The sequence below is a fragment of the Erythranthe guttata genome, chromosome 8 (assembly GCF_056151865.1).
Source record: "Erythranthe guttata isolate IM_541 chromosome 8, IM_541, whole genome shotgun sequence".
NCBI lineage: Eukaryota > Viridiplantae > Streptophyta > Magnoliopsida > Lamiales > Phrymaceae > Erythranthe > Erythranthe guttata.
This window is the reverse complement of record NC_142540.1, coordinates 22744008-22765350: the sequence shown is the minus strand read 5'-3', so window position 1 is coordinate 22765350 and position 21343 is coordinate 22744008. Positions and strand designations below refer to the sequence as shown.

The 21343-nt window shown below is 33.5% G+C and overlaps 2 protein-coding genes and 1 long non-coding RNA gene across 7 annotated transcripts; 1 reads left to right on the top strand and 2 right to left on the bottom strand.

Moving 5' to 3' along the window:
• Window positions 1-3870: 3870 nt before the first annotated feature.
• On the bottom strand, window positions 3871-6656 carry LOC105965091 (SNARE-associated protein-like protein). 4 transcript variants are annotated; one of them, XM_012989605.2, is made up of 4 exons: window positions 6272-6656; window positions 5381-5545; window positions 4848-4896; window positions 3871-4240 (listed from the first exon to the last, which is right to left on the bottom strand). In XM_012989605.2, exons 1-3 carry the CDS (start codon window positions 6603-6605, stop codon window positions 4853-4855), a joined length of 543 nt encoding a protein of 180 aa, XP_012845059.2. In that variant the 5' UTR covers window positions 6606-6656; the 3' UTR covers window positions 3871-4240; window positions 4848-4852. The 4 variants fall into 4 exon arrangements, with proteins under 4 accessions (XP_012845059.2, XP_088678537.1, XP_012845061.2 ...); XM_088822411.1 differs by having other exon boundaries at window positions 3871-4175; window positions 6272-6646; XM_012989607.2 differs by having other exon boundaries at window positions 3871-4235; window positions 6272-6592.
• A 1835-nt stretch (window positions 6657-8491) lies between these two features.
• Window positions 8492-11640, bottom strand: LOC148768849 (uncharacterized). Of its 2 annotated transcripts, XR_016033276.1 has the most exons (8): window positions 11322-11640; window positions 11135-11181; window positions 10729-10994; window positions 10118-10168; window positions 9759-9835; window positions 9069-9138; window positions 8769-8866; window positions 8492-8679 (listed from the first exon to the last, which is right to left on the bottom strand). It is a non-coding gene; the product is annotated as an uncharacterized LOC148768849 (long non-coding RNA). The 2 variants fall into 2 exon arrangements; XR_016033275.1 differs by having other exon boundaries at window positions 8668-8866.
• Window positions 11641-13937: 2297 nt separating this feature from the next.
• LOC105965090 (phospholipase D delta) lies at window positions 13938-20620 on the top strand. The gene is made up of 10 exons (XM_012989604.2): window positions 13938-15177; window positions 16187-16303; window positions 16448-16642; window positions 17352-17660; window positions 17766-17834; window positions 17973-18120; window positions 18334-18482; window positions 18563-18721; window positions 19696-19896; window positions 20053-20620. The coding sequence occupies exons 1-10, from the start codon at window positions 14218-14220 to the stop codon at window positions 20347-20349; spliced, it is 2604 nt and encodes an 867-aa protein (XP_012845058.2). The 5' UTR covers window positions 13938-14217; the 3' UTR covers window positions 20350-20620.
• The last annotated feature ends 723 nt before the right edge of the window (window positions 20621-21343 follow it).

Here is a 21343-nt window from a genome sequence, read left to right as displayed (position 1 = left end):
GCCTAGAATACCTGACGTCGAAGTGGTTGTGACTCCTACCTTTGTTGGTGTAGTTTGCGAGTGGAAGGGTTGTGAGAATTTTTGTTGTAGCATGTTTCTTTCGTCCACAAGTCGTGCCACGCCTATCGTATCGACTAGAGATTTAGGTTGCTTAATTTTTACATCACGGCGAATCTCATCCGAAAGACCTGCGATAAAACAACCAATTAAAAAAATTTCTGGAAGACCGTCCACTTGGTCGGATAATTTTTCGAAAGCCTCCTGATACATAGCCACAGTTGTAGTTTGTTTGAGACGTGTGAGAGCTTCAGAAGGATTTTCATAGTCGGTCGGTCCAAAGCGGCTTAAAAGAGCCTTCAAAAACTCATCCCACAACAGAGGCCCTCGGAATTTTGTTGACCACCGGTGCCACTGCAAGGCGATCCCCTCAAGATGAAAGGAAGCGAGTTGAACATGTTGCGTCGCTGGGATATTTTGAAATTTAAAATAATGTTCCGCCTTGTATATCCACCCCATTGGATCTTCGCTGGTAAACTTTGGAAATTGCAACTTGAGGTTTGTATTTGGAAGAAGAGTTGGAGGTGTGCGAGTTGTAGCTACGGTTGTATTTTGCTTGACTGTTTGTGATGTTTCTCCCGCAGCAAACGGTTGACATCATTTTCGGGGACTTTTTGTTGTGTGAAAGAAGCCCGTAGAGCTTGAAGCTCTTTGAGGACAATTTGAAGGGTATTGTGTATTTGATCGAAATTCGATTCATGTTTGGCAAGGATTTCGAAAACCTCGGTGCGAAACATTGGATTTATTTCGAGTTACCATGGAACGCGGCTCTGATACCACTGATATGGTCCCAAAAGAAAGAAGAAGAAATAGAAAAATAACAAAGAAAAATTGAGAGAAGATAAGAGGAATTATAATTCTCGTTCAATAATCCCCATTTCCTCTTATTCATCAGATTTATAACACTTATAAATAAAGTGAACGTGCCCTATCAACAAAGACCACTATGAGACGTGCCCTAATCTACTTAATCTAATTAACCTACTAATCCGCTAATCTAGCTAACTAACTAAGCCACTAACATTTCTAACCGTAACAAAATAAAATGTATTTAATTCATATGAGATGAAAGGTACTCTACGATGAAATAGGTGGTGATGGTCAGAACACATAATTGAATATTTGGTTTTATACGTTAATTGATTATTGCTAATTTTTTAATTGAATTTATATCTTGGATTTAAACTTTATCATTCTCTCAAGGTTGAGGCAAAAGAGAATATTAAAAAACCATTGAAGATGCTCCTAATTTTATTAACAGAGTGAGAGACTAAGATCTGTTGGATGTGTAATACTTTGTGTGCGCATTGAGTGAATGTGGGTGGATGCGTGGTTGTATAGTGGTGAATGTGGGCAATGTAGTTGTTTTTTCTTTCTATTTACGTAATTCTTGTAATTGTTTTTCCTATTGGATTATGTTAATATTTTAGTGGATTTCGATATTTTGGTAGTGGGTAGCGATGCGATTGTAGTGGATTTCAAATTCCTGCTTTGGAGATCAATTTTTTTTTTTAATGAATTAAATTTACATATTGTTGCCTTCTTTTTCTTCGGTTCATGTCCTTAGCAGGCGGACGCCGCCGTTTGTTAGCACCCCATGACGATGGAGGCCTTGCATCAGAAATTATTGCGGCGGTCGGAGGAGGAATCGTGGTAGGTGGTGGTGCGGATGACGGGCTGCTTGATTTCGGGGTTGTGAAGGCCGTGCGGCGGGAGAGATTGGCATGTAAGATGTTGATTCTCTCGGTCTATAGTATATTTTTTTGTAATTTTGATCTCCTTATTTTCTCCCCGATATTAAAGGCTATTGAGAATGGAACACAGTAAAGTTACTGTTTGCTTCCATAATTCTAATAATATCATCAAACTCAAATTGGTTCTTTTTGCCCACTAAAAAAATGTTCGATTCCTTTGGTATCACTTCATAAATTATGATTTCCTTAATCTTCAACTCTTGATTATCTTTCCTTAACTGGTTTTTTTTTTTCTATAATGAATTTTGGAGTATGCTTGTTCACATATGCTTGTCATATAGTGGTTTTCAAATAATTTGTGACTAGAAAGGTGGAGTGGTTTTCAATAATTATTTACAAATTTTTTATAGTGGTTTTCAATAATTATGTACAGATTTTTATAGTGTGATGTGCCTAATTGGGCTTTAACCCAAAAAGCCCAAGAGGCTCATTCAAAGAAAAAATCCAACACAAAGGCCCTTAATTAAGAACTTCATAAGAAGCTTATGGGAAGATATCTAATGTTTTCTATCCCACACTGGTTTTCTACAAGAAAGTTTTACCAAACTCCACCTATAAATATGTGTTATCAATCACATAACAAGGTACGCACTATTTAGGCAATTAATTAACATTAATTGTTTATAATTTATATTGTGATAGTTTTTGACTTGAGCATTGGAGGACAATCGTCGGGCCACCCCCGGCGTGTCACCTAGTGTTTTCAACTTTTTTGTAGGTTAATGAGTGGAGCGATCCCAGGTTAATGAGTGGAGCGATCCCTTCAACTACCTCGGACGCGTGGCAAGGACTCTCGGCATTCCCGATATTGGGCTTGAAAATTCCCGGATTTAGAAGACCTGTGGGCTTCAAGATCATTGGGCTGACCCAACATTTTGGAGCAGCATCATAGTGGTTTTCAATATTTTACATAAACCACTATAAAAATTTGTACAAAAATTATAGTGGTTTTCAATAATTATTGTACATATTTTTATATAACTGTATGTACAGAGTGGTGTTATGTTGACATAGTTGTTATACAGAGTGGTTTCAAGTTTACATAGTTGTTATACAGAGTGGTTTTCATATTATATAGTTGTTATACCGAATCGTTTTCATGTTTATATAGTTGTTTATACATAGTGGTTTTCATATTTATATAGAGTGATTTTTATTTAAAAAAATTGGAAAGAAAATTTAAAAAAAAAAACCATTTTAAAAAAATTCGAAATTAAGAAAAAGAAAAATAATGAAAAAACGAAAATAAAAATATAACCATTTTTTAAATTAAAATAAAAAAACATGAAAAATATAAATAAGAAAAAAATAATTTAAAATAAATAACCGAAAATAAAATAAAAATAAAAATAAAATAATTACAAAATTTTCTTTTAAATCGAAATAAAGAAAACTATTAAACAAAATAAAAAAGAAAAGGAAAACAAAATTGAATTGGCGTGATGATGAATAATTTTTGGAGAAGGTTTAGGTGTAGATATATTTTTTTTTAAATTAAATAATTATACTAATTAATAATTAGTGGAGGCATATATGATTTTTCAGGCCCATTCAATTTATCTCAAATATCATTTATAAATAAAAGATTTATTAAGAATTAAAAGTCCAATAAAGGGTGTTTGGCATATAGCACCAATAAATTATTAAAGAGATCCAACCCATATAATATATTAATTAAGTGGCCCAAGTCTACTATATTATTTATGCCAACTAAATCAAATCAATGAAAATCTCTTATAAAACAACAGACGTGTTGTGTTGCAAATGAGATTGTTTTGTTTGCTTTGATCGTGTGTTTTATTCCAACCCATATATCCCCTTCTGAAACGATATTTCAAGTCGATAAATAGAAATAGAGCCTGACCAGTTCTGTGTTTAATTTTGTTTTGAACATTGCAATTGCAAGACTCAGTCGATTTCTCGTGGTTTTATATTTCGTATTATTTTCCGGAAACAAATGCAATTCATATTGAATTATTTACACAGATTGCTATTTTACGTTAAATGATATAATTAACTTGGTAAGATAAATGGATCGTGTGCACAAGAAGTTTGCTAGTTTACGGTGAAGGGGATAAATATTTAAAGGGGTAGTGGCCGGAATTCTGGGCCTTCATCACACAAATCATAAAACCAATATGAACAATTATATGAAGTTGTCGAAATCGCCCTCCTTTTTTTCACAAATAAAATAGCTAAATAAAAACAATTTGAACAGGGGCCTTCTGCCGTATAAATCCAGTCACCATTTTTGCGTTTAAAACTTGTTAGAATTAGTCACGTCACATTCGTTAGTTCTCGGCTGAACATAAAATCCTTGCAGTCTATCTGTCACAACTGCTGCTGGCTATGTGATGCATCAACCTGTTGCTACATTATATATCCGGCAAGTAAAGTCCCATCAGAGTATACAAACAAAACCATCTGTTCTGCACATTATAATCAACAAGAACACAATTATCGTGCGCAGATGCATCCGAGATTATTTTTTAAATCAACAAAGATGTATTTAATCCGAATGAAACCACAGTAATCACGTAATGCTACTTCCAACAGAATATCGACTAGTTTTGACTCTAATATCCGTTCGAAAGCTAGTGTGCTTCTAGAAGTTCCTTATACTGCGTCATCTCGATATCTTAGTACTAATACTCAAAATATTACTCATAAAGACTTGTACTTTAAGAGTTTGTGGCAGAAAACAAAATTACGTAAATTCGGGCTCAAAACCTTCATGTTAAGTTCCTCACTTCATACTCATGAGAACGAAACTTGTCCTATAGCCGTGCAAATTAAGCAATATACAAAATGCGTAAGAAGCTGAAATATCTAAGACGATGAAATAACCACACTTCTACCATAGCCAAACAATATAAACTAGGTCAGAGAAGCTAGAGATGAATTTGACTAGATTGTTTAGACATATTCTAGTGCTCAATTGTTTTTTCCGGATCCCAATAAAACTCACACTCATCTCTGATATGTTAAAAATCCTGACAGTTATTTCATGCATAAAACAAACATGAGAACTAATACCTCGATTATGAAGCATATTGTTGCTCATTGCTCACTCCCACCGGTGTTTCTGTACGTACAGAGACTTCATTAAGAAAATCCGAGAACATTTTTTGAAAATGTGCAAATAAACAACAAAAAAAGAAGAGAAACGAAAATAAACACAGTGTACAACACCTGATGATGACATTGCTTTTCCACAAACAAAAAATATTAAAAAAGAAATACTAGAAACCAGAGGAAGGAGGTGCTCGAGATGTTGCGGATATAAACAGTATTTAAATAAAGCACATTAACTTTTGACGAGACCAAAAACCGATCCGTCTCGACTTTCTGTCCTAACAACATGACACCAAATTTTATTGATAATATGAAAAAACAATATATGTCGGGAATTATATAATTTGAGGAGCTTTTAGTTAGTCAAAGAATTCCGATTCGATAACTGAATGCTACAATGAAGACGTCTATAAAATGAGTGGGTAGTGCCTCAACCACGGACGGTATAGAAAAGAGGAAATCAAGAAGAAAACGGGAAAAAATAAAATAAATACCAGACACTAATCCAGCTGATAGCATGCGATCCATATTGTCGATACGTCGTTGTACGGACTTCAAAACAGTATTTAATGCTTTGACCCTTTTCTTAACACCAGAAATCCTTGCCGCGTGCTGCATAATGAAAGGCGACGGTGCATCCTCTAGCAATTTATCGAGCTCTGAAAACATATACAAGGTACAGAAATAAGTTGAAAAGTGGCAATTGAATTTGAATATAAGATGCAACTTCATATACAATCGGAAATAATTTAAACAGTTCAATCCGATAAAAAAAACATCATAATTCGGACTCGTTTGCATATGCCTTATAAATAAAGCAAAATTAAATAGATTTTACCAAAATTGGTTTCCATAAAACTGTCTCCTCCAACAAGAATTACTACAGAATAAAAAGTGTATATTAATTCAACACAACTAAGGGCCCGTCTGGCTAAGCTTATTTTAAACAGTTAATAAGCTCTTACATCTGATAAGATGTTTTACGAGCTGATAAACTGTTACATCTTATTTTTAGAATTAACTTTGATTCTAATGAGCTTATTTGCTATTTTGATTCATTATTAGAAAAGATTTTATTTGCTCTCCAACAGCTTATTTTAAAAAAAAAATAAGGTCTTTTTAAAAAAAATTACCAAACACTTTGTAAGAGCTTATAAGCTATTTTTAACATCTTATAAGCTTAGCCAAACATCCTCTAAGTCTAGTTCAACTGAAAAACATGGTGGAATTTTCTGTAGATTCTCTCAAAATGCTATCCCCCAACAAGAGTGAATTCTATATCTATACACAAATCTAAAATTGACAATATTAAAGTAGAGAGAAAATTAAATTAATTTAAAAAAATAAAATAAAAAGGGAAGAATATTCGAGAGTGATAAAAGTACCGCCGGTGAGACGATCGAGGGAGAAAGCGAGTTGGTCCTGGCTGCTAGCGGTGGCTTCGGCTCTAGAGTCGAAATCTATCATGACTGACGAAATCAAAGAGTACAAACCCTCCGCCACCGACGAATTTGAACTACTTGCAGTAATTATACTGGCAATTCCGTCGCATTTTTCGCCGCCGTCGGTGTCGGCGCCGGCGGAGTGCACGGCAGCGGAATCTCGCTGATGGGCATCCGAGTTTTCGTCCGCCATGATTGGAATTGTCAATTGAGTCGCAGATGAGGAAATTTTTAGCCTATTTGTATTTAGGGCGCGCTTAAATCGGGTAAACAGCATAAAAACCCCTAATGTAAGGAAACTTGTGCCAAATCTACTTGTGTTTTTTTCTTATGTAAGATGTCCTTGTGTTTTATTTTACGTATCACGAAATTCCCCTTTTCGTTAAAAGTTAAGGCCGTTAACTATAGAGGGGGTTATATGCAAGTTTTTTTGATTTAAAATTCAAATTATTTTCTTAGCTTAAGCCGAGAGTATATTTATAATTTAAAATATGAAAACTAAAAAAAAAATACTCGAGATGGAAGTTAGAACGAATTCTCAAATTATTCATGTTCTTTTCACATAAAATTAATCAAGAATAAATTATAAAAATGTATAATAATTCTAATAAAATAATTGTATAATTTAAAATATCAAAATTCATACATTAATAAATTATATCATATAAAAATTGTTTTTTTTAAACATTCACCACGGCTATTAAATTTTTATTTTGCATATTGTAACTGAACAAATGTGTTCAACTTAATATGAGATCTAAACAAATAAATTAACTTTTGAATGAAACCCCCTTGTATTGTAGAAAATATGCACTAAATCCCCTTTTGTTATGAAAAAATTAAATAAAATCACAATCACTAATTTCTGCTTTTAAATAATCATTTGCAAACACCACCATAGTACCCTTTTGAAAACTCAATCAGATTATATCATGTGCCTTTGTGTTAGATAAGTTTTATTTTTAATTTTTTCTTTTGAAAAATTACTAAGGCTATGTTTGGTAACGTTTTCGAATTATTTTCACATTTTCCCCAAAATGAAAATTATCTTTCTACATTATTTTCAAAAAATTTCCCCAAAACAAATTCAAATATTTCTCTCTCTAACAAACATGATTTGACCGCTACAGTGAAAATTGTCCTCACTAAAATACAAAATCAAATCACTTTATCTTTTAAATTCTTCTTCCAAAATACATTTTCCCAACACCTTTCAGACATGATTTGACTTGCTACAGTACAAATTGTCTCATCTCAAAACACAAACAAACTTTATTTTATTTCTAAATTCTTCTCCCAAAACACCTTTCTCCATAATAAAATGGAAACGGAAGCCCAAAAGCTTACCAAACATAGCCTAAGAGTTCGGGTTTTGTTGTTAATCTTTGTCTCGTTTGAATTTCATCTATAAAACATAAATGGGCTAAATACACTTTGCACCCCTGAAGTATAGCTCATGTAACACTTACCCCCTTAAAGTATCATTTGTAACACTTACCCCCCTCAACATCAATTATTTTATACTTAAAACTAGTAATTGCCCCGTGCGATGCACGGGATAAACTATTAGTCGTTATGCACACGGCAAATATATTATCATTCTTGCTGTATGGATCCGTTATCTATAGACTACAAATATTTAATCATTATGAACAATTAAAGGCACATAATGACTTTCATTTTTCCACTAAATAATATTCAATAAAAAATTGAAATTGCAAGTTTTCCACTAAATAATATACAATGTAGTATTAGCAGCAATTTCCTATTGTAAACTGGATATTTTTATTACATAAATGTTATAATGACATCAGTTTTTATTGTCCTTGAAATTAGACACGTTAAACACAATTTTCACTACAAATTACTGCTAAAACTTATGAGTAACATTGTATATTATATTGTATATGCTAAAAAGCAATTTATGTACATATTTTTTTTTCTCTACATGTAGTCTTTCTTTATAGCAATGGTAACATGTAACCAAAACATAAAAGAAAAGGCAGACAACAATATTATTTGAATTTTTTGAAGAAAACGTCGAAAAACATGATAATCCATTACAATTTAAAAGACACATATTGATTTCAATTAACTTTCCAAAAGTAAAACGAAGCAAATACCAGGTTAAAAAACTAATTAACAAACAATCGCCAAACTCGATAAAAAGAATTTCAAGTTTTCCCATTTATGATTATATTCATTCACATGCATATAAATGGACTTTCAAGTCTTTTCTTCCAGAAAAATATTCCTTTCATTATTTTGTACAGTGTTTTTGTATAGTATAATCTAGGTGTTGTATACACATTATACTTCCGTTGCACAGTCAAAAAAGGTTAGCACTGAATCTGGAAAAATTATATTAGAAACAAATTTAATATACTTGTTACAAATTATATGAATACCTAGTTAAAAAATATAAAGTTGATTTTTATACCGACTCCTCTAGCAATATATTTGTATCTGCTGGACGCCTCTCTGAACATGATAATGTCCTTCCCGTTGGGCTTGACCGACCATCAACTATCATTCAATCTGCAAAGGCCAACAAAAAGAAGAAAAAACATCATCATGTATAAATACTGCATTCTGAATCATAATTACACTTCAGTGACCATTTATGAAGCACTTAACAATGCCGAAACCTTCGGGTAAAAGAAACCATCGATGATTGATTTTATACAAAAAAAAAATATATATAACATAATCACAAAAAGCTTTAGAATCACAAACTCACCAATTCAAAACCAACACACTGACAAAAAAGCTGTGTGCACGATCGAGCTTTCAACACAACGTGGGAAGTTCTGAAAATGCAGTTTTCTTCATTAATTTATTGTGGAGAACGTGCAGGAAAAATAGCCACACAAAAAAGAAAAAATAATAACTTCTCAAGATAAACGGACAAAGAGACCCTTAGGGTTACAAATATTTCACAAAAATGGAATTAGGGTTTTGGGGAAAACCTTTCTTTTATATATAAAGATTATATTATTTATTGATAAGATGTACTTGTTAATTTCAAAGTAAATACCAGAATGGACTTAATTTTGTAAAACAATTGTGAATAGAATTGTCAGTAACAAATACGCACATAACTAAAACCTCTTCGATGAGATCAAATACAAACACCAAAATTGCAATCTTGTTGGTCAGAGTTGACGTCCATTTTGCAAACTGCAAGACAACTCTATCTATGTGAATTAGGAACAGAGAAAGCTCAGGCCTTCAGCTTCTACTCATCATCAGAGATGTATATCAAACCATCTCATTCAATAATCAAATTTTGTTGAAAAAAACTAAAGGATGACTAATTGGATAACAGAAGAGGCCATAAATGCGTATTTGCCATGTTTTTCATGTTTTATCAAATGGCTCACCAAAAACATATAATCAAGATAATCCAAATTGAATATAAATAATTTACCTTCAAAATCTCATTTAACACCTTTAAAAGTAGCTTAAAAATAACTTTGGCCTCAGTTACACAACCATTACTATCCACTGCACATAAAAAGACAAAAGAGATTTTTTATTAGAATACAAATTAAAAAACCTCGATCAGATTTGTAGGAAAATGATTAAAGATAACAAATCCATATTGTGGAAAGGACATTAAGAATTATTCTGAAACAAATTAAAAGAAACAAAACAAATTAAGTCCAAAGGATATGGTATTTCCATCAAATATAATTCTCAATGCACCACCATTCTCAGTGCACCATTGTTAAATATTGAAAAAAAAACATGTTTAAAGTTTAAAACTGACGAATTTAGAATACTCACCGTCAGTTCTACATCGGACTTCTGTTCCCTCTTAATTTCTCCATTTGGTTCCTGAATTCCAGGAAAAATGAGCATTCAAAATATTAGCACCTAGATGAAAACTTCAAACCAAAACCGAATCTTGCCACTCTCTAAAACCATAAGAGTAGCCGAACTGACCACCATCACAAAAATGCCATTCTTGTGTTTTCTAGAAATAAACGATATATTAGAGCGGAAGCCTGATTCTTCACGTGTTTAGAGAAAATGCAATGTGAAAAGCAGAGAAGAAAGAAAAAAGAAAACGTAAGTGAGAAAAAGAAGAAGAAAACAACTAAATCAAAAGGCAAAAAAAAAAAAAGAAATCCTTGTAGAGAAATATCAACTTATTTCTTACAGAGTTTTAGAAATCAAATGCAATAGTACTATTGCTTACTCAAATTCTCAAAACATTTACCTATGAGGTATCAGAATCGAAATAAAAATCACTGCCGGTGTAAATAGTTTGTAAGAAAAAAAAATCCAGAATTACTCTCCACTAATTAAAACCACCAAAAATTCAACCCCAAATTCAAATAAAGAGATAAAATACGAAAATAGAAGTAGAAATTTCAAAGAGGAACTCATTTAACCCGAGTCATGAGATATCATGAGATATCAGGGAACACCAAAGACGACTCCGACAATGGCCATGCTGGCCAGGACGAATAATGCTCCAATTTGGCCCAAATTCCACCGCCTCCGGCTGCCCCACCCAATCCATTGGATGTATCCGTCTGAAGAACATAATTGGAATTATTATTTTTTCGAATGCAGCGTCAAGAAAAGATAGTTACCTCATGAACTATTGAATTAAAAGAAGCTTTCTTGAAGAGATGGTGCTATATTATAATTGCATCTGTGGATCATAAAAGGCAAATATTAGAAAATATTAAGTTCTACAAACAAAATGCATAATTTGGAAAAAGAATTGATTGAAGTCTTCTTTAAGAAATGATGCCTTATGAGGAATGACAAAGTGGTGATTTAAAAGCATACCTTCTTTTAATAAATCAAGGCTGCTTAAAGTACACACACCAAAACACCTGAAGAAAAAAAAAATAATAATTCAGATTTATGAAGACAAAAAAAACTCAGAACATAATTAGGAAGAAACATGAGGCGGCGGAATTGATTTAAAAAAATAAAATCAAAATCATATCAATTTCTCCATGATTCTGGGTACCTCCAACAATTTCATCTGTGCAATTGAGTCTTTTCTCTGTTCACAGAAGAAGTAAACCGTGAGAAATTAAAACTCAAATATCATGAGATTCTTAAATAAAATCATAACCTACAAATTTTTTTTAATACAGGAAGGAAGATGAGTGAGATGGAAACTAAAGCTTCTGCAGATGGAGAAGAAAGAGGAGCAAACCAAACCAATAAAAGACATTTATTGAATAAATAAAACTTGTCGATGGAGAAGAAACGACATAATATTTATTATTTTGGAATAGCAGATCGTGTTCAAAGATCATGATAACGTGGGAGAATAATTTGGGTTTTCCGTTAAATTTTATTTTATCGTGTTGATTAAAAACTGAACAAAAACCACCAAAAAACGACCGAGAAAAGACAGAAAAGCCCTTAGGGTTATAATTTATTCTCAAATTTGGGATTAGGGTTTCGGGCCAAAACCTTTCTTTTATATATAAAGAAGATTTAAAAAATAATAAACATAACAATCTAATAATTAACGGTTCATAGAAAATTGAAAAGTAACTAAAATTAATTATTGAAAAAAAAATTAAAAAGTAATATATATTGGGTAATAATGAATGAAAATATATTTAAATAATTAATAAACTAAAATAAATTTAAATACTTAAGATTTTTATTAGTTATGTATTGATTTCTTAAAATTTATCGATAGAGTATTTTGATTAATTGGTCCAACAACAATTAAATGTTATTTATTGAAAAAATATCCAACGCAAGATAATAGTTTCAAATTTTAAAATATTGTATTTTTTAACAGATATTTTTAGTTGTATAATTTAATTATTCTTTTAGTTATTCCTTTCAACAAAATAAATTTTTAAGGTATTAAAATTTAAAAATACAAATTAAATTGTGCTTGAGGGGGTAAGTGTTACAAATGATACTTTAAGGGGGTAAATGTTACAGAGGGTATATTTTAGGGGTGCAAACTGTATTTAACCCAACATAAATTAATCTTCGTATTGTCCCTAGGGCCCGAAATATCCTAAAACGGGCCCTTAATAAATGATGGATGCGTTGTCGATATCAACACATAATAGAAGAGGGGTCTTCAGTCTTGCATATAACATGGACGGTGGACCCAACGTATACATACACTCATAATTCATAAATGCAGAGATAATTTGCCAGCGGGGCTCATCAAATTTTTTATTTTATTTTAATTTTTTTGAGAGGGGATTCAACAATATTTTATTCATGGGTTTATATAACATCTCTGTACACTTTCTGTTTTTCAATGAATATAATCTTATTTTAATTCACAGTAAATAAAAATCTTGGATACATATTCTCTTAAATAATTAATTAATCATCAAAGCTTTTCGAAATTATAGGCAATATTTGAAATGGGTTTGGGAATTATTTTCATTTTATTTTTGGGAAAATGTATTTTGAGACAATAAAATGATTCGAGAACAGACAAAGTATACTGTAGCAGTCAAATCGTGTTTAAAGTTTTTGAAAAAAAATATTTTAAAAGAAGAATTTGAAATAATAAAGTGATGCTTATTTATTTTTTAGTAAAAATATTATCTACTGCAGCAGTCAAATCATATCTGAAGAAGAGATAAACTTTATAGGTCGTTTTGAGAATTATTTTTGAAACCTTAAACAAGTACGAATTCATTTCTGAAAATGGATAAAAGTGAAACGAAAACAGAATCAAAAATTGCCCATAGACTCTTAAAAAGAGCTTTGTAACAAAGTCTTCACGCTATGGAGGCATCATCAATTCGTGTCTCTATTTTTCAATAACAATTACATACTAGAAATTTATTAGATTAGTGTGATCTATAATTTTGTAACGGCTACTTTCATTAAATATTATTTTTTTCATAATTGGAAATAAAATATAAAGTGAGTTTCACCAATAACACAAAGGAACATCATTTATACTTGGGTTAAATGCACTTTGCATCCTTGAAGTATAGTCTATTTGTAACACTTACCCCTCAACATCAATTATTTTTTATTTTAAAATTTAAAATATAATGATAATCTTAATATATTTCCACTCTCAATTGGATTGAGTAATTGAAAAATAATTTAAATAGTTTATCAAAAATATCAATTGAAAAGTCAATGCAATATTTAAAATTTTAAATTTTATTTGGTAGAATAAATAGCATGACAATCTAATAATTATTGGATCATACAAAATTGAAAAGTAAATAAAATTAAATTTTTGGAAAAAGAATATATTGTATAATAATGCATGAAAAAATATTTTAAGAAATTAATGAACTTTATAAATAAAAATACTTAAGATCACAATTAATTATGTATTGATTTCTCAAGATTTATCGATATGAATATATCCGATTAATTGGTCCAACAACAATTAGATATTATTTGTTAAATACGTATCAAAAGTAATTCAGATAATTTTTTAAATAAGTTTTTTTAATAATATAATATAATTATATTAAGTGTGTGACATAAGCTGTATTAATGTGGGTGTAAAGTGTATTTAACACTTTATATTTTGAAAAAAAATAAACAATGAAACCCGAATGGCGGGGTAAAGTGCACGTGATCTTTTCGTTTTTGATAAGGAAAAGGCACGTGATCTCCAACTACCCTCAACTCTTCCACACAACTTGACGTGCGGTGCCACGATCCCAAAACCTGTCCCCATTTTCTCACTCTATGAATTATGAATTATTTGTTTCTCTCACTAAAACTAAATATCCTTTCCTTCAATTCTACAGCTACTTTTAGCAGCCGACGCCATTTTTCCCGGCTTTCTCTCTCTAGCCGACGCCATTTTTGCAGTCCTTCTCTCTCTTCTATTTAATACAGTAAAATCATCATCGGAAATTGTACTCCCAATCGGCAATTAGAGCAGCAAATACACCATGGCCGAAGATGAGCCAGTGATTTACCTACATGGAGACTTGGAGCTGCACATCTTCGAGGCGCGTGGCCTCCCCAACATGGACCTCGTCACCGAGCGCCTCCGCCGCTGTCTAACCGTCTGCCGCACCGCCGACGGCGACGGCGTCGCCGTCGGCGACGGTGATGCGAGCGAGCGCGGCGGCAGTAGAAGAAGCCAGCACGACAGGAAGCTCCACCACCACCGTAAGATCATCACCAGCGACCCTTACGTCACGGTCTCCGCTCCCCAGGCCACACTCGCCCGCACGCGCGTGCTCTCCAACTCCCAAAACCCCAAGTGGAACGAGCGATTCCATATCCCCTTAGCCCACCCCTTGTCCTGCTTGGACATCCGCATCAAGGACAACGACATGTTCGGCGCCGACACCATCGGTAAGGTCTTGATTTCAGCTGCCAAAATCGCCTCCGGCGAGGAAATCTCCGGCTGGTTCTCGGTCATTTCCTCCTCCGGCAAGCCGCCGAAACCCCACACAGCGCTTCGTCTCCAGATGAAATTCACCCCGTGCGACGAAAACCCGCAGTACAAACACGGCATTGCCGGTGATCCCTTACACAGAGGGGTTAGGAACACCTATTGCCCCCTCAGGAAAGGGAGCTCCGTAACTCTGTACCAGGACGCCCATGTCAAGAACGATGATAAATTACCGAAAATCGAGTTGGATGACGGGTTAGTGCGAGAACACGCCACGTGTTGGGAGGATATATGCCACGCCATAGCAGAGGCGCATCATTTGATATACATTGTCGGGTGGTCCGTTTTCGATAAGGTTAGGTTGATTAGGGAACCGACTAGACCTTTGCCCCGAGGCGGAGACTTGACGCTCGGTGAATTACTCAAGTATAAGTCGCAGGAAGGGGTTCGAGTTCTGCTATTGGTTTGGGACGACAAGACCTCACACGATAAATTGTTTATTAACACGGTATGTATGTATTGTACATCTTGATGATATATTGAATTGTTTTGCTATTTGGAATACGAATTCGGGATGGTTAGTTATAGTTTATTTTTTCATGTCGTGCTATTTATAGTTTATTTTTTTCATGGCTGGAACTAAGCATATTCTCCGATAGGCAATAACATGTCATAAGCTCACGACACCGTTAATCTGTAACAAGAATGTTTTTGAACGGCAGTAAGAAAATAAAAGATTATCAATAGAGCCTTTAGTTACTCTAAATCTAAATTGATTACAGAACGTTAAACAGTGGAAATATTAAGATTTTACTGAATGAAGTGATAATTGGAAAGATAGCAGCTGTACTGTTCTTTTCTTCTTAGGCCTCGTTTGGTTGGGAAGATTAGCCATGATTAACTAAATAGTATGACTTTGTTTGATGTTTGGTATCCCAATAACTTACCGGGTCGACCCGCAAATATTATGTTATCATGGCCTATCTTGCCTTCTAAGCATGTTTTTCTGTTGGACCTTCCAAGCTCCAATAAAACAATTGGGTTTCATTAGATTATTTAGTCTTATCCTGGCTAATCTTATCTTGGCAACCAAACGAGGCCTTAGTTGTCAATTTGTAAGCCTGGACTGATTAACAGATGACCAATTGGAATACCTAAGAGTTCCTTTGTATCGTAAGATAATAAAATAGTTGCATTGCTGAACGAACTGTTTACTTGAATTGACATGAAACTAGAAACTTTCTGTTGTTGAAATTGTTACGACGGGATTGTTGCAAGTGTGCAATGTAAAATAACTTCTTTCGGTAGTTCAAATAGCCCAACCAAGTAAATGATGCACTATGAAATTCTTGCTCGATAATAATACATGACTTGTCAATACTGACGATAGCTGATCTGATAATTCTTTGATTATTTGACTAACTGTTCTATACTTTCTGGTCTTGTAACCTTGTAGTATTGGTAGTCATAATAGAACTGTAGGCACTTGCGTTATTGATGTATGGTTTTAAATGCAGGCTGGAGTCATGAGAACACATGACGAGGAGACCAAGAAGTTTTTCCGGCATTCGTCTGTGATATGTGTTTTGTCTCCGCGTTACGGGAGCAGCAAACTTAGCTATATGAAACAACAGGTAGATTTTAGTTGCATCTGTTTGTTGATTGGGAATTTTTTTTACGAGTCTTTAATGTGTTTTAAGTTCATCAAATACAGGTAAAGTATTTTAATTTCGCATGATCATCGATATTTGTTGACTTGCTTACTGTACTGCCTTCAGGTTGTTGGGAATCTCTTTACACACCATCAGAAATGCGTTCTTGTTGACACACAAGCACATGGCAATAATCGAAAAATTACTGCCTTTTTAGGTGGTATTGATCTGTGTGATGGCCGTTATGATACGCCTGAGCATCGACTATTCTGTGATCTAGATACTGTTTTTAAGAATGATATTCATCAGCCTACATATGCGGTGAGTGGTTCATACATTGATTGCATTCGTTTTTGCTAAATGTGTTTTCCCTTTAATTGATGTATCATGATTTGGACAAGGGGAATGATTGAGAAGAAACTAAGAACATCATTGATAGTTAATACGTGTTACCATGTCATGATTACGCCCAAAACAAGATGTTTTTCCTTAAAAAGAAATGAGAATATAAGGATTTTTCTCTCATTTATGTGATGATTTGGGCTCAAAATTCTTAGTTTTTTTGTAACTGTTCTGTTATATTCTGAACGAGGATGTGAAGTTTTTTTTCGTAAGGATTTGATTTGGGGAAGGGATTTGGAGGAAGGATTTCATATGACTCGAAATTGGAGTCATTTGAAATCAACCTTAATGGCTCAATTTGTAACTAAAAAGGAGGGGTGATGATTTGATATCCATCATTAAATCCCTCTATCCGAACATGTGAAAGGGATTTGTTATTATGGATTTGAATTCCATTCTCCAAATTCTTGCATCCAAATGGAGCCCAAGAGTATTTGCTGAAACACTATGTTTTTGGTATGAAGTAATTTGAATTTCATATGGTTTTCGCTCATCGAATAGGGATCTTTCCTCATTTATGAGATGATCTGGACTCAAACTTCTTTAATATTTTGTTATATTTTGAATGGGATGTGATGTTTTTTTAATTAATTTCATGCGGTTTTTGCTGATCAATTACCCATGACAGGAAGGTATAAAAGCTCCCAGGCAGCCATGGCATGATTTGCACAGCAGAGTCGACGGACCTGCTGCCTATGACGTTCTTATAAACTTTGCTCAACGTTGGCGGAAAACAACCAAGTGGAGAGAATTTAGTTTTATTAAGAAAAGAATGTCTCATTGGCACGACGACGCTATGCTAAAAGTCGAGCGAATATCATGGATACTGAGTCCTGCCATTGCTCTTTCCAAAGACGGAACATACAAAGCTTGCCCGGAGGACGATCCTAAGCTATATGTGTCTAAGGAAGAACACCCAGAAAATTGGCATGTGCAGGTTAGAACTTAAAAGTCCATTTCTTGAAGGAATGCCAACTGTGTATCTTATTTCGTATAATTTCGAGACTATAATATATATATATATATTGCTTTGCTTCTATAGATCTTCAGGTCCATCGATTCAGGGTCAGTCAGAGGTTTCCCAAAATTCTATGATGAAGCTCAGGCACAGGTATTGAACAAGAACACTCTTAAATCCCTTTTGTCGTTCCGTATCCATGTACATACACTACTGAAACTGCCAGCAGAGCAATCATCTTCGGTTATCCTTTTTTCATATGCTAATGTCTTTAGTGCTGTTTTATTCCAGAACCTCGTATGCTCCAAAGATCTGGTAATAGACGGAAGCATTCAAACAGCATACATTCAAGCAATAAGATCTGCTCAGAATTTTATCTATATTGAAAATCAGTACTTTCTTGGCTCTTCGTACGCTTGGCCTTCGTACAAAGATGCTGGTAAAAATATTACATTTTCTTGTTGTTTGTTTCATTAATTTTCATTCTAGTTCGAAATTACCGTTACGTTGACTTTGCAGTTTGTGCTTTATATTAAAAAATTCTGCTGTACTTCATTGCCAATCTTTTTAAATGCTTTATTGCCAACATGTAAATGGTATTTCCCTATTAAATGGTGTTGGAGATTGAGTCACTCGTTTCTCAAAATGGCAGGGGCTGATCATCTAATCCCTATGGAGTTGGCAATGAAAATTGCTAGTAAGATAAGAGCTAACGAGAGATTTGCCGTGTATGTTGTTATACCAATGTGGCCCGAGGGCAATCCCAAAGACAATGTCGTGCAAGAAATTCTCTTTTGGCAGGTAAATATTTGATGATATATTTGGTGTCATATGATAAAATACTTGATAATAAATAGTTATACATACGTCTTTTCTGCTAGGCCCAAACGATGGAGATGATGTATCAATTTATTGCCAAAGAGATCAAATATATGGGGCTTTTGGATACACATCCACAAGACTACTTGAATTTCTACTGTCTTGGCAATCGGGAAGCAGTTCCAACTACTGTTGATGAGGTCCCTGTGAATGCTGATAAGGTACTTGTCCTAAAACAACCGTTGTCCTTTATTATAACATTCAGAAATAACGTTGTATGCATATACTTAGTCATGGATTGCTAATTGATTACCTTACGAGCATCGATTGCAGCATTGAGTAACTAACTGAGATGGGCTTAGGGGCACATGAACATATACTTGCTAAATTTTTATTAATCTGCAGTCACTCTTCCGTTTTTTTTTTAAATTACTCTGCAACTCTAAATAGTATCTCAACTTATCAGAGGTTATTGTGACATGATTTTTTCAGCAGTGTTAGCTCATTTAATCAAATACTAGCATTTTTTCCCCGTGCAATGCACGGGATATTATTTCAAAAGTGAAAATAATCAATTTAATACATAATAATAAAATATAGTATACTAACATAGTAAAATTTTATAATGTAGTATTATTCATATTTTATATCACATTAGGGTTTTTAATTCTGACATATTAAAATTTATAATCCAAATATATAGATTAATAACGAACCAAATTTCTATCTTTATCTCTTAAGATTTGAGATATATTGATGAAAAATAGGAGATTGATAATTGTTGAAAATTATAGTTAAAAAATTAGTAGACAAAATATATTAAAAATAAATAATTACAAAAGTACCATTAGATAGGATTCTTCGGGATTTAGTTTCAATTTTGATAATTGTTAAAAGTTGTTAGAAATTATCAGAGAAAAAAATATTGAAAATATTTAATTACAGAAATACCATTAGGGTTTTTTAGGGTTGCCCAACGTTTCTTTCTTTTATATATAAGATTACCGTTTTATTCCTTTTTTGGTTTCTTTCTTTTATATATAAGATTACCGTTTTATTCCTTTTTTGGAATCATCCCATGTATCAGATGGATTCGAATCTTGAAAGGACAAATTTTTCTTGGAATTAAACCTTTCTGTAATGTTTTACTTCGTATATACTAAAACTCCTTACTTCTGCATTTGTCTTGTCTCAGATTTCGGAGTCACACAAGTGTCAGCGCTTCATGATTTATGTGCATGCCAAAGGAATGGTAGTGGACGATGAGTATGTAATTATAGGGTCGGCGAATATCAATCAAAGATCAATGGCTGGTACAAAAGACACAGAGCTAGCAATGGGTGCGTATCAGCCTCATCATACTTGGGCAAAAAAGCAGCAACATCCACATGGCCAGGTTCGTTCACTTTGACGACTTTTTCCCTTTTTCTTTTAGAGTCTAATTTAGTTATTACATCTAATTACTGCATTGTGTGATTATTTGTAGCCGTGTGAATTATATAGATCTTTTAGCTCTTTTCACTCTTGTTTCTGAACTACTACTATTTTGCAGGTCTATGGATATCGAATGTCGCTGTGGGCCGAACACCTTGGAATGGTGGAAAAATGTTTCAACGAACCAGAAACAGTGGAGTGTGTGAAGAGAGTGAATGAAGTTGCTGAAGAAAACTGGAAGAGGTATACAAACGATGATCTGACATTATTGCAAGGTCATCTTCTAAAGTATCCAATGGAAGTCGGTATTGATGGAAATCTAAGTCCTTTGACCGGACATGAAAACTTCCCAGATCTTGGAGGTAGAGTTCTTGGTGCTCATTCTCCTAGTATGCCCGACGTTTTAACCACGTGATACCCAACTCACAGTTTTAAAGTGTCGAACCTAACATCTTGTGCAGTGTTCTACTTCTAGAATTGGTTGTTACTCGTTTTTTTTTTACTTTTTTTTTTCTCGAAGGGGTGATAAGTATTGATTTTAATTGGTGCTGATTCGTTGTGTACAAATATATGGAGAAAAAAAATGATGCAACTGAAGTTGATATGTTGTGATTGTACCATGTAGTTGAGGTGGAAGGATGTAATTGAATATTCTACATACTATTTGTTGTGTCGTTGCATTCTCAGTTGTCATGTTTAGAATGTAATTTAATCAAGTAGTCTACTATGCCGTATTATACAGAAGTACCTGAAATCGAATTCTCCACGAAAGTACCTGAAAAGCACTGGGAATGATTTTTTTTCCGGTGCAAAGCCTTCAACAATGAAGTCAGAAAAATGTGTTCATAAAATATAACAGGGTTTTAGCTCATAAAAACATATCAACTAGTTTCAGATACGGTTTAATCCCCATTAGTATACTTTGTATTATTGCACTCCCTCCTTTTAAGTTTCACTTACATTTAGTTCTTAACCCAACTGAAATGTTTGAAATGTCCCTCACTTTATACTATTATCACAACTACCCTTGTTTTCCACTTAAAAAACAGTCTACTAGTCATAAAAACATGTTTTTACCAAAATCGTTTTCCGTACATATATATTTATTCCCAAAAGTTTCCATAAACGTGTTCCGACAAACTTTTTGAACGCTTTTCTACAAACATTTTCGGACATAAACATTATTTATTCCTTTTGTTTTTGAAATCACTGCAAATCAAATGTTCTGCATTCTCGCGAGAGAAAATCGACGACGAGAAAGACCGGAAGATCAAGAAAGAAGAAATATGAGACAAAACTTCGACATTGTCGTTCGACATTATTGTTCTCAAGTTTTATATCGAAAGGGCAGTATCCCGTTTTAAAGAATTGATTTCTTGTTCTTATAACAATTGCATGGTTTGAAAATT